At 39.0% G+C, this 11,280-nt stretch overlaps 2 protein-coding genes across 3 annotated transcripts; both read right to left on the bottom strand.

Annotated features, from left to right (window-relative positions):
• Positions 1-8: 8 nt before the first annotated feature.
• Positions 9-5,012, bottom strand: tgfb5 (transforming growth factor, beta 5). Of its 2 annotated transcripts, XM_027016994.3 has the most exons (7): positions 3,716-4,973; positions 3,145-3,308; positions 2,791-2,923; positions 2,513-2,623; positions 2,186-2,363; positions 861-1,014; positions 9-682 (listed from the first exon to the last, which is right to left on the bottom strand). In XM_027016994.3, exons 1-7 carry the CDS (start codon positions 4,062-4,064, stop codon positions 524-526), a joined length of 1,248 nt encoding a protein of 415 aa, XP_026872795.2. In that variant the 5' UTR covers positions 4,065-4,973; the 3' UTR covers positions 9-523. The 2 variants fall into 2 exon arrangements, with proteins under 2 accessions (XP_026872795.2, XP_081554975.1); XM_081698849.1 differs by lacking the exon at positions 2,513-2,623 and having other exon boundaries at positions 3,716-5,012.
• A 2,326-nt stretch (positions 5,013-7,338) lies between these two features.
• trmt112 (tRNA methyltransferase activator subunit 11-2) lies at positions 7,339-11,162 on the bottom strand. The gene is made up of 4 exons (XM_027016559.3): positions 10,984-11,162; positions 10,566-10,667; positions 8,012-8,104; positions 7,339-7,675 (listed from the first exon to the last, which is right to left on the bottom strand). Exons 1-4 carry the CDS (start codon positions 11,056-11,058, stop codon positions 7,574-7,576), a joined length of 372 nt encoding a protein of 123 aa, XP_026872360.2. The 5' UTR covers positions 11,059-11,162; the 3' UTR covers positions 7,339-7,573.
• Between the last annotated feature and the right edge of the window lie 118 nt (positions 11,163-11,280).

Below are 11,280 nucleotides of genomic sequence, written 5' to 3'. Positions count from 1 at the left end.
CACCTATCTAATAAAACGTTATTGTATTTGGTACACAAACATATACAACCCTTATCTGGCTGGGAAAATATTTACATTTGCTATAATCAAACAAAATATAAGCCATTCTACAAACTTCTCTTGCATACTCAGGTGACATAAAAAGTCTGTTTTTTTACCCTCTTTCTTTTTTTAGACCACCACTTCCTGAATACTTTATTTTTACTGTTGTAAAAGTATTAGACTAAAAAATATGACAAAAGACTGAATAAGACTGAATACCATCATGTAGGCCTACTTGAAAGATTAATTTTGAGAAAGGTAGCTTCTTAGCAGTTCTCAAGTAATGCTCTGCAACTCTGCATCAACTCAAAGCAAGTGAAACCTGAGAAACGCCTGCACAACAAGGTCTCAAATAGATTTACTAGCTCTCCCTGCTATCAGATATTGTCCATACTGTCAATTGCATCACTCCTCCCATCTCCTAGGGGCCACCTGAAAGCTCCATCTCGTTAGTGTCCCCCTGCTCGCATACCTACAGCAGTCAGCGGCATTTACAAGATTTGACGACCATGTTGGAAAGCTGCTCCACTCGGGGTGTCCGACCCAGGAAATAAACAATAGTGAGGGGCTCCAGGTCCTGGGGCACACAGCAGGGTGATGCTGAGGCCTCAGGATTCATTTTGTTATAGAGTGGCAGAATCTAGGCGAGACATAGGGAGAGACACAAATCACTAAACATCCGCAATAACTAGAGGGTAAGTAAGAGGATGGTAGAGTGCGTTTCAGAATTTCTTTAATATTTCTTATAACACAATACTCGGTACAGAAAGACAAGTCTTCATTCAATTGAATTAATATAAAGCACTTTGTTCACATACCATATTGTAGTGATTATCTGCGCTCCACAAGTAGGGACAGTTCCCTGCGCAGAAATTTGCTCGGTATCCTTTCGGCTCATGGATCCATTTCCAATTTAGATCCCGACGGAAGTCAATATATAGAGACCTCAAACAGCAGCTTTGGTCTGCATTCCTGTCAGAAAATTGATGAGAGAACTGACAAGTCAAAGCTTCCAGTAAATCTATTTTTATTTGCCAATTTCTGCTTTTGCACTTGAATAGTCTATAAGTACTGCCTCCATACTGCGCTGTGCCTAGTACCAACATTGCCACTAAGATTAATATGATTATTACTACATTTGTAAACTGAGTTTCAGCTAGATAGAAAATACAACAAATTCTAGGAATTAATTCCATCCAGGGCAGATGGAATGCCTTTATTTTTGTCATATATACATGTACAATACACAAACAAAGAAATGCATAGAGCAGGGTCAGCCAGTGTGCAGCTCCCTGGAGCCAAGAGTGTTAAGGGCCTTGCTTAAAGGTCCAACAGTTGCATGGTAGAGCCAGGATTCGAACTTACTAGACAACCATTTATTTTTAATTTATCTTTTATGTTTTCTATTTATTATTTACTTATCTATATATGTATTATCTTTGTCATTTTTGCTTATTCTTTCTCTTCATACTGATGTGCAAAATATGATATTACGGATATTACAGTATGTGAGTGTGGAATGGAAATCTATGAAAATGTATTCGCTTTGGTCTATCTATCAAACAAACAAACAAATGCCTACAATAACGTCTTGCTGCATCTTATTAATGCATCTTGTTAATATTCACATCTATTTGCTCCTATCTTTTTCTACACCTCTTTTTCAGTACCTGTGATCAACAGACCACTAGTTTTGGATGTGTCTTTATCTGAGTACAACAAACCTGATTTTAGATTGGCACTGAGATACTGAAATGGTACAGTGATTATATAAAATACTGCCTCCCAACTCTTTTTCTCCAGGCTAATTTGCAAGGGAAAAAAAAACAAATCAAAAGCAGACTCTGCTCACATTCTCATTTTCATTGTGAGGATTTCTAAGCAGTCTGCCCTAATGTTCCCTTACTGAGTACAGTTTATACCAGAATAAGAAGGCACATGCAAAGAAAGATTTATGCACATCTGGGTGTTTTTTTCCACACTTAAATACAAGACACTCCCTAAGCAGGTCACTACATGCAAAACACTGGATACCCTGTATGTCAGTTAGTTTACAGTAGAACAGGGTACAGTAGCTCTTTCATACACCCTGCCACACACATAACGATATGGTGTGTGTGTTTTTATGCCTTTCCGATGCTACCTTGAGCATGTTGTAGTGTCACTGGCTGCTCTCCTCTTGCGGTGCTTTTTGTTAGGGTTCTCCAAACGGTCAGTGGGTAGCAGCGTTAGTATGAGGTGCGGCGTTTTAGTACTAAACTCCACCTGGCCTTTTGTCAGACCTGGCCGCCTGTTCTGGCGAACCAGGTCATCATCAACACCTGCACATTAGAAAAGGAAAGAGACTGATTCAATTCCATTTACTATAAAATACTGTCAGCACTTTGAGTGACCATTTCTGACTGAGCTGGAAGCAGAAAACATAGGTTATAGGTGAAATGAGACTAAAATAAAGAAAGAAAAGCGGGACCTGCAAATCGAGCTTCCAGCTCCTCACTTTTGTTGAACAGGATATTATTTGTAGATGGAACGAATGTGCAGCATGGACAATGAACGCTGAGCTTCAGTCCCAGATTCTTCTCTGAGTGGGAGGATAATGACAGTAAATGACTGACTCTGAGTATTTCCATTCTCTAATGTTATTCATAGATTTCTAAAGGAGAACAGTTCAAGCAGTTCTCACTTGACAACACAGAGGAATAATTAAAATTGTTTGCTGATGCGGTGTGGCTTCATGAACCTTCTGACCTTGAAAAGCCATCCACTCCTTCAATGTCTCTGTAACATCAACAGACAGCCATGCCCCTTTGGCTTGGGGCTGTACTGTTCTTGAATCGATGTACCTCTGAGAAGGAGCCGTAACATCATCAGATTTCAAAATCTGGATGGATGGATGAATGGATGGATTAATAGATGAATCGACAGACAGACAGACAGACAGACAGACAGACAGACAGACAGACAGACAGACACTGTTAGTAGATGCAAAAATATTTTACACAAAAGACTTTGGTAATTATGCAACCATTTACTTCAAACTGCAGTTAATGTTGATAAGTCCAAGCCTGTGTGTAGCAGCTAAGGTACACTATATTAACTCACCTGGTATATTTCCACTCGTTGTTCTGTGACGCGCGCCCGTGCGTTTTGCACTCTGAAGATGCGAAATTCCGCCTTGACAAGTGTGCTTGAATTTCTTTCTACATTGGTTAGGTCGAACCTCACCACTCTGAAGTATGGATTCTGGGGCACTGTGTTTATCGCGTCTGCGGACAACAGGAGCATTCTATTAAAGTCTGGGTGGTTTTCAGACGACTCACCTCAAAGAGAAAAAAAATCACAGACAGTGCCAAAACAACTAACAAACGCCCCTGAGCTTCCCAGAAACCCTTTGAATCATAAGGTTCTAGGTCAATTTCTGGTTGACCAAACAAACATGAATAAAATAATTTCAGTCACAAATTATAAACCTGTAGCATTATCTACAACACTAGGCTGGCGTGTTGACAAATTAAGATAGATAAATATGCATCTTGGTAAACCAGCTGGGTATTTTCACTGTATACCGAAATTAGAAACACTATTTGTAATGATCCTGAAAAGAATGGCCTACAGTTCCTTTTCACTTTTGGAATTTATGACAATTTAAAAGTCAAAAACAGTTTTTACTTACTAGTGTCCGCGCGCTGAGGAAGCACATCCACACGCTGGACCTCCTTTGCGTAATAATCCTCCTCGCTACTCTCCCGGTCGCAAGAAGACTCGGCCTGGCGCACACGTTCCTTCAGAAGCTCCTTAGTGCTGTTGTACAGTAACATTACCTCAACGGGTAGCGACTCTGGTGGAGGACTGGAGGCAGGATCGGGTGGTGCGCGAAGGCGCAGCTTGCTGAGGATTTGCCCTCGCACCGCCTCTATCCTCTTTGATTTGTGGTCGTCCAAGTCATAAGACTGACAAGTAGAAAATCCCTCTGCCGAAACCAATAGTTTTAGAATAAGCAGTATGAGATTGATGAACCACATGACTGAAAGGGTGACAAAAACGTCTGCAGCGTCTCAAAAGGAAAAAGGACCCAAATGCTGAATTCCTTCGCAGCGCAATTCACCGCAGTTCGGTGAATATACCGTTCTCCTCGGATAGGTTAAACGCAAAGTGCGTAGGATGTGCTGACTCCCGCGTGCACCTGGTGACTGATCCGCGTGGCGTTCAGATACAGGTTTTATCTTCTTTAGCGCTCCACGCAATGTGGCTTACGTTGCTCCGCGTGAGACGCTCACATGGTAGCCCATGTTAATTTGAGAAGCAAAATGAAATTAAGAGATGCTAAATCACCGAAGTAAACTTTGCATCATTTAGACTACATCACCTTAGGACCCTTCATGAAAAATAACTTTTGCGCATTTTAAGGTAAGCTACAAAGTTTATACTGATCCTCATTATAAATTATTCCTACATGCTATTGAAATAAAGTATGTAGGTATTACAAAAGGCTAATTTTTCCTTTCCTGTGCATTATGCTGAGCAGTTCTTTGTTTGATTAACTCTAAATATTTTGCTTCCGGAGATGTAATAAACAGAACTTGCTCGGCAGACTCTCGGCAGAGAGTGTTTCGAAGAGAAGCCGAATGTGGTGTCGAAGTAATGGTTAGAATTCTTGCGGTTCTTCTCGGAGCTTTGTGAGGGAACGCTATTTTAGTTAACTTTCTTTTTAATGTCACTCTCCAGTTACTTTGCCATGACACACAATACGTTCCAGACGGATCTGACCGTTTAATATTGTCCAGAATCAGCCTCAGGTCAGGTTTAACATCTTCAACTAAATAAGAACCACAACGTTACCTCATATGTAGTTATCCAGGAACAGCCTACTGAAGGAACATATAATAATGATCGTATGCAAAGAAATTGCAAGCATTGCAACAAACAATTCGTCCTAGAAAAACTTTAGACCTACTATTCGGGGAATGAGACATTAGAAAAGGACAGTGCTTTTACAAGACTTTAGAAGAAACTGCAAAATACTTAGATCAGTCTCGGCAAAATCTACGCACGCACGCACGCACGCACACACACACACGCACACACACACACACACACACACACACACACACACACACAGGTAAAAAAATCACTAAGGAAGGACTGAAGCAGAATGAATCTTTCCATAACGCTAGCAGTTTGTTTTGAAACAGTTTATGCAGATACCCACTGCACGGTTAAACCCAGGAAGGCTGCAGTTATTCCACCTTTATCCCGCAGCTTGCTTGACGCTGTCTGCTTCTAGACAGTAAAAGATCAACTACATCTTGGCAAATCTATATAAAAAACATAACCTAGGTGCTGCTGCAGTATAATTAACAGCAGACTATACAATGTCACAGTCAAACAGCTATAGTGGTGAGGCAAAAAGAAGTCCCATCTAAAATTTGCTTTCCGAAATACGATCTTTACACGGTCTTATATTTTCTATCTGCTTCACATCGGATTATGATTTTGATCTTACATTTTGCTTTGACGCTATAATGATTAATATACTTTCTAATTTAGTCCTTTTATTTCGGCTACACCCTGTCTTTAGTTTCCTCTCCCTCCCGTCTCTCACCTCCAATCTCATTGTTAATTACAACTTTAGGGCAGCTTTCCACCTCTCCCATTATAACCCTATTATAATTTCAGTGAGAGGCTGTAATTGAATTTGTAGCGACAGGCAGTAGGGTAACACTGAAAGTGCTTCGTAAATGTACAAGGAAGTACTTTTGCAGAGTAGCTGGTACCACTGTACGAAAATACTTTTTCCTGTTCAAATATGACTTAAGAATTTGAGCGTTTATTTAAGACTAGCGTTTAGGAAAGAAAAATGCTTACGTGGATCTTAGTGGTTTGGCGACATCTAGTGCTGGTAAGGGAAGGAGAGGCAAAAGTTGAATCTCCGGTGGTTGGTAGCGGTATTGCAATGCGATGTTTAAAAATAGCGCACCCCCCCCCCCCCCCCAACATATGCGCTTTTTTTTCCCTAGACCACCCGTAATATAAATATAGTCTTTAACGTGCCACGTCACCCTCCTCTCCCAGTTATTCATGCAGACTTCGCCATCTTAGGTTCTAAGACACTTTACAAATAAATAACGGGCCAGCAGCAAAAGAAAGACTAAGAATATGAAGCAATTGGTGAACTACAACTGGTGCAAATCGTGAACGGGGGCATATACTGATCTTATTTTCAAATATGTGAACTTTGCTATGCTTGTCAAGTTGTTGCTGAGAGCTAATTTCTTGATGATGGCAATGTGAATAAGAAATCATCTTTACTCAGTGAGTGTTCTTCCAAACCAACACACGAGTACAAAGATGACAGAGAACAATATTTTCACCACTATTGATTGGCATAATCCTATATATCAACTTGTGAATAAAAACAAACATCAGATATTGTTCATTGTTCATACTTTTGTTCATTTTTATAGATAACAGTATGTCCTACAGTGTAAGAAAACCACGTAAGTCTATTTACAACAACTCAATAAACATTTGAGGCAAGTAAAGATTTCAGAATTGGTAGGCACTTACTGTCATTTACTTCTCAACTATGTTAGACCTCACAGCTTCAATAAAACCTAAGAAAATTAATGAATAAACGAACAAACCAAAAAAGCAAAAGGGAAAGCCCGTAAATCTGACTTTTCACTGAACCATTCCTTGAATATTACAGCACCAACTAATGCAAGCACATGAAACCCTGAGTTCTCTAAATATGTCTGAAGTATTTTGGTGAGGTTGAGCATTCTGAACTGCAAGGAGCCTTTGAACCACTGGGAACCACTCGAGTGGATCGGTGGGTTCTGCAAAAAGTGCGGTTTGTGTAAACACATGACTTTTGCTTAAGACTGAAATTTATTTCTCACAAACCTTTTAAAAATATTTCATCTACAAAGATACTTTCCATGTGTAAATGACTGTTTGCAACTTAGTAAGAATTAGTGAACTCTCCTTGATGGTAAACGAAGGCAGATTATTACACTCGAGAAAAACAAATAATCCACCTTTAGAGCACAGTTTTCCCTCTGTCTCGAAACACAATGATTTAGAATGTTTTAGAATGATTTAGAATGTTATTATAAAGCTGTAACTGTACCCCATCTACATTTTTATCTAATGAATCTATTGCATTTGGCAAAAATCATTTTTCTGAGAAGGCATTTTTCTTAAAGATATCAATACAAGCGTATTCATTACAAATGTTCAAATTATTTGCAACTGTCAGTAACAAACCTGATTAACAAATCATCAAATATTAAATGCAATTTTGCAACATTTACAGTTTATTTCAAAAATATTCATAAAGAATAATAATCAAAGACAAACAACAGTTAACAGAACATTAGCAATAAAAGGCTTAAATGCAAAAATGACAAATACTATTTGGATTACTGATGGCTTTTCTGGCAAAGTCCAACCCTACTCTTTTGTAATCCGATATATCAGCGATGCTGTATCTGTTTGTTACTGAAAGAAACAGGAGTAGGTAAGTTGTCTATGACTCATCTTCATTGAGGAGCATGTTAGGGACTCCCTTAGAGATGGGGAATTGTCTGCCAGACTCAGGGCATTGCAGACACCCTTCAATTACCTCCACCTAAGGAGGAAAAGAAAAAAATATCCCTGTTAATATTACTCAATAGCAGAGTTGACAAACAGAATATAATTCACTTAGTTTCCTGTAGGTAATATCTTAAGAGTGATCATTAACCTAAGACAAATTATTTTGTCAGGTTATTCCAAAATAAGTGCATAGCAGCCTGGTGTTATAAAAATAATGTATTCTTAATGTCACAAACACACCTTTCACACTTCACTCAGACTGGCTTGTGGAAATATCCACCAAACCTGTTGCAATCATTAAGTACTTTGGGATAATTTATAAAAACACAGGAATGTGAAACTTGTAACTGTTGAGTACAGTTCCTCTCACCTCCAGCAGAACCCGGTGCACTTTCCGTAAGAACTCTTCATTATTCTCATAGTTTGATATGGGCGCGTTGGGCAAGTCTTGCAAGTATCCCAGCTATAGAAATGATTGACTGGATCAGCACTGTCATAGACACATTCAAAAACAGTGATGCTGTCTCTAGGTAGGAACACTGGGCCTCACGCAGGAGCATTTTCGTACGTTTACCATAAAAGTCAGCTTGTACAACTGTGCCAGGTCTGATTCATCAAATGCTTGTACAAGAGTGGGTGTTCGTGAAAACTGTGGTTTAGTATATTTGACTATCCAGAAATGCCTTATAAGTAGAGCTGGGTGATGTAGCAAAAATATGATCATATTTTTCCCCATATTGATCAATATAGATAATTATCACAATATATCATTCCATAATGCTGCCAGCTTGAAGAGAATCTTGCAAATAACTGAAAATAGTTGATGAGCAATACAAGAATATAATGTACACATTTAACTGTGCAATCAGTTTAAACTTTAACAAAAAGTAATATAAATTAGATGCAGGTTTCACATCACTCAAATGTTTTCAATATAGAAATTTGAGTAAAAATTGCAAAATGTAAACCCTATTAACCAGTCATGATGCTACATGTGTGCGTGTTATATAACTGAAACTCCTCTCGTCATATCCTTGCTTATTTTTAATTGCTTTTCATATGGGGGTAATGGCCGCAAAAGACGACACGATTTATTGTTGTTTTGGTACAGCAAGTGCAGCTAAAATGTGGATGGTGTAACATTGGCAGCAATTTCACACTGTTGGTGTGGATGCTCTGTAAAAGATTTGTTGTTGTTCCTATCTTGGTTTGCGCAGACCAATGACCTATTTCGCAGGCCATCATAATCTGTGCTTCATTACTTTTCTGATATCCAAGCCACTTCCACATCACTGATATTGTGATAACTTTTTTGTCAACACTTTCATCAGCTTCAGCAAAATATCATGAGTTCACCTTCACTTCCGTGCCCCTCGCTGGCTCCACTCATTGTTCTTTTCTAGTTTTCCCAGCTTTCTTCAGCTCTGGTAGGGCAAACAATGCTTTGCGGCAGGAAATAGATGTGCACTTTGATGTGCAATCCAAAACTGACTGACTGGCTGTTGTCACATTTATTTCTGCTGTGATAGAATTTATGTCAATAACGATGTTAAGCCTTTGACATTTTTACTGGATAAGTATAGATGTAACAGTCTATCGCAATCCTGTTCTGAGACTGTTTTAATCACCCAGCACTACTTATAGGGTTAAATGACTAAGTGACCTGTCCACTGTGTCAGTCAGGGCCATTCATTTAAAAAATAACAATAAATTAAATTGACCATATAACTATTTCTCAATCTCTTTATTAAAATACAACCAGAAAATACAGGAAATGTATATTCAGTATTTAAAAAAAGAAAAACCTTCAGAAAAAAAAGCTTCTATAGGCTACAGTGGCAAGTATTTAATGACCTCACACTTGCGTAATAGCAGGAACCTGGCTCTCTAAATGGAATGGTACCAGAACATTACTTAAAAAAACTCTTCCCAAAAGAGTTCAATTTGCACTTAATGCCAAGGGAAAACACATGACACACCACTATTTTCTTCAGCAAATTGTGTTTCTTAAAATTGTATATACATATTTCCTTATTTTTGGTTTGTATCTTAAGTGAATTGGAAATATATGTTCATTATTATACCAAAGCTAATGGTGGCCTAAGACTTTTGCACAGAATTCCAAAAGTGGTTGGATAGCTCAGTGCGTTACACCACTGACTTTGGTATGGGGGGTTCAAATCCTGACCAGGACGTCTCCAGTGTGGTCCCTTAGGCAATGTCCGTAACACTACCAAAAAGCATAAACCTGAGGAGGAGCAGGAACAAGCATGGTATCGCATGTACTACTGAATAGTGCAGTGAGTTGCACCACTCACTTTGGTATGGGGGGTTCAAATCCTGACTAGGGCTTCTCCTGTCTACCCCACTAACACAGAGTTCAAAACAGGTAGATGGTGATTGCAACATCAGGACCAACTAGTGATAGATGGTGATTGTAACATCAGGACCAAGGAAAACGAGAAGCTTGAAAAATACTAAGGGTAGAGGGCTTTTAGTCAGTGGTGTCTGGTCACTGAGCTATCCAGTGGTACATACCATGCTGGTTCCTGCACCTCCTCAGGTTTCTGCTTTTTGAGGTCTTTACCAGATTTGGAAAGTTTAGGTGGCAGTGGTTCCTGTAATCATCAGTGCACTAGACACATGCACAGCCCAAATTTGTCAAGCCACAACTGGCAAGACGAATGACGTGTTTGGTCATTGTTTGGGATGTTGAACTTTCACTTGCAATGCAGGATGCTCTCTTGCAAGGATTGCCATCATAAATATCATTAAAAATTCAATAAAATACAATATTTTTAGTTAAACGCTAATTTTCAAATTTGGATTATTCAAAATGTGTTCTTGTTTTAAGAGAAAATTCTAGATGAATGCAGAAAAATTCTTGGTGAATGCAGAAAATTATCTTAAATGGAAAATCTCACCCCTTCGGCTGCTTGGATCAAAGCACTCCACTCCAGTTTCGGAATCATTCGGCTCACAAACTGAGGCTGGAACTCCACTTCATTTACTTTGACTTCCGTTGCCTTGGGAAAGGAGAGAACCCACAACAGGACTACATCTATAATTCTACCTTTAAAACCGTAATCCAGGTAGCCATCTGTCATAAGGAGATGCCACTTGGCAGTATGGGGTGCAACAGTAACATAAATTCACAATTATTTAAGACATATCGAATCAGCGATGTCATAACAAATGATGGACTACTACGGACGTAGATTATAGCTAAGCAACCTAGCTAGGTACGTCTCCAGTAGCCTATTATTGTTTAGATTAGTTAGTTATTAGTTAACTACTAGACATCTAGCTACAAATCTGAAATCCACGCCGACGCTATCTTACCTTAATCAAGAGAGGGTATCCTTTAGTCACACCTTTCACGTGCGATGTCAACATATTATGCGTTAATAGCTTCATTTCAGTAATGCCTAAGAAAAAAAAACTAGCAAATATCGCAATAACAAACGAGCAATGGCCACTTGCTAAATTTTAGCTCTTCACGTGTCCTCCTTCTTCTCTGATTAAACATGGCGACTACGACTACACTTATGGAACATATCGCCACCCACTGGATATAAATAAGACTCCCTTGAAGCAAATAATTTCGGATTCTGAGTAGCATTCACAATATACTGAGAA

The sequence above is a fragment of the Electrophorus electricus genome, chromosome 16 (assembly GCF_041902795.1).
Source record: "Electrophorus electricus isolate QZ-2024a chromosome 16, ASM4190279v1, whole genome shotgun sequence".
NCBI lineage: Eukaryota > Metazoa > Chordata > Actinopteri > Gymnotiformes > Gymnotidae > Electrophorus > Electrophorus electricus.
This window is presented reverse-complemented; position numbering and strand designations above follow the sequence as displayed.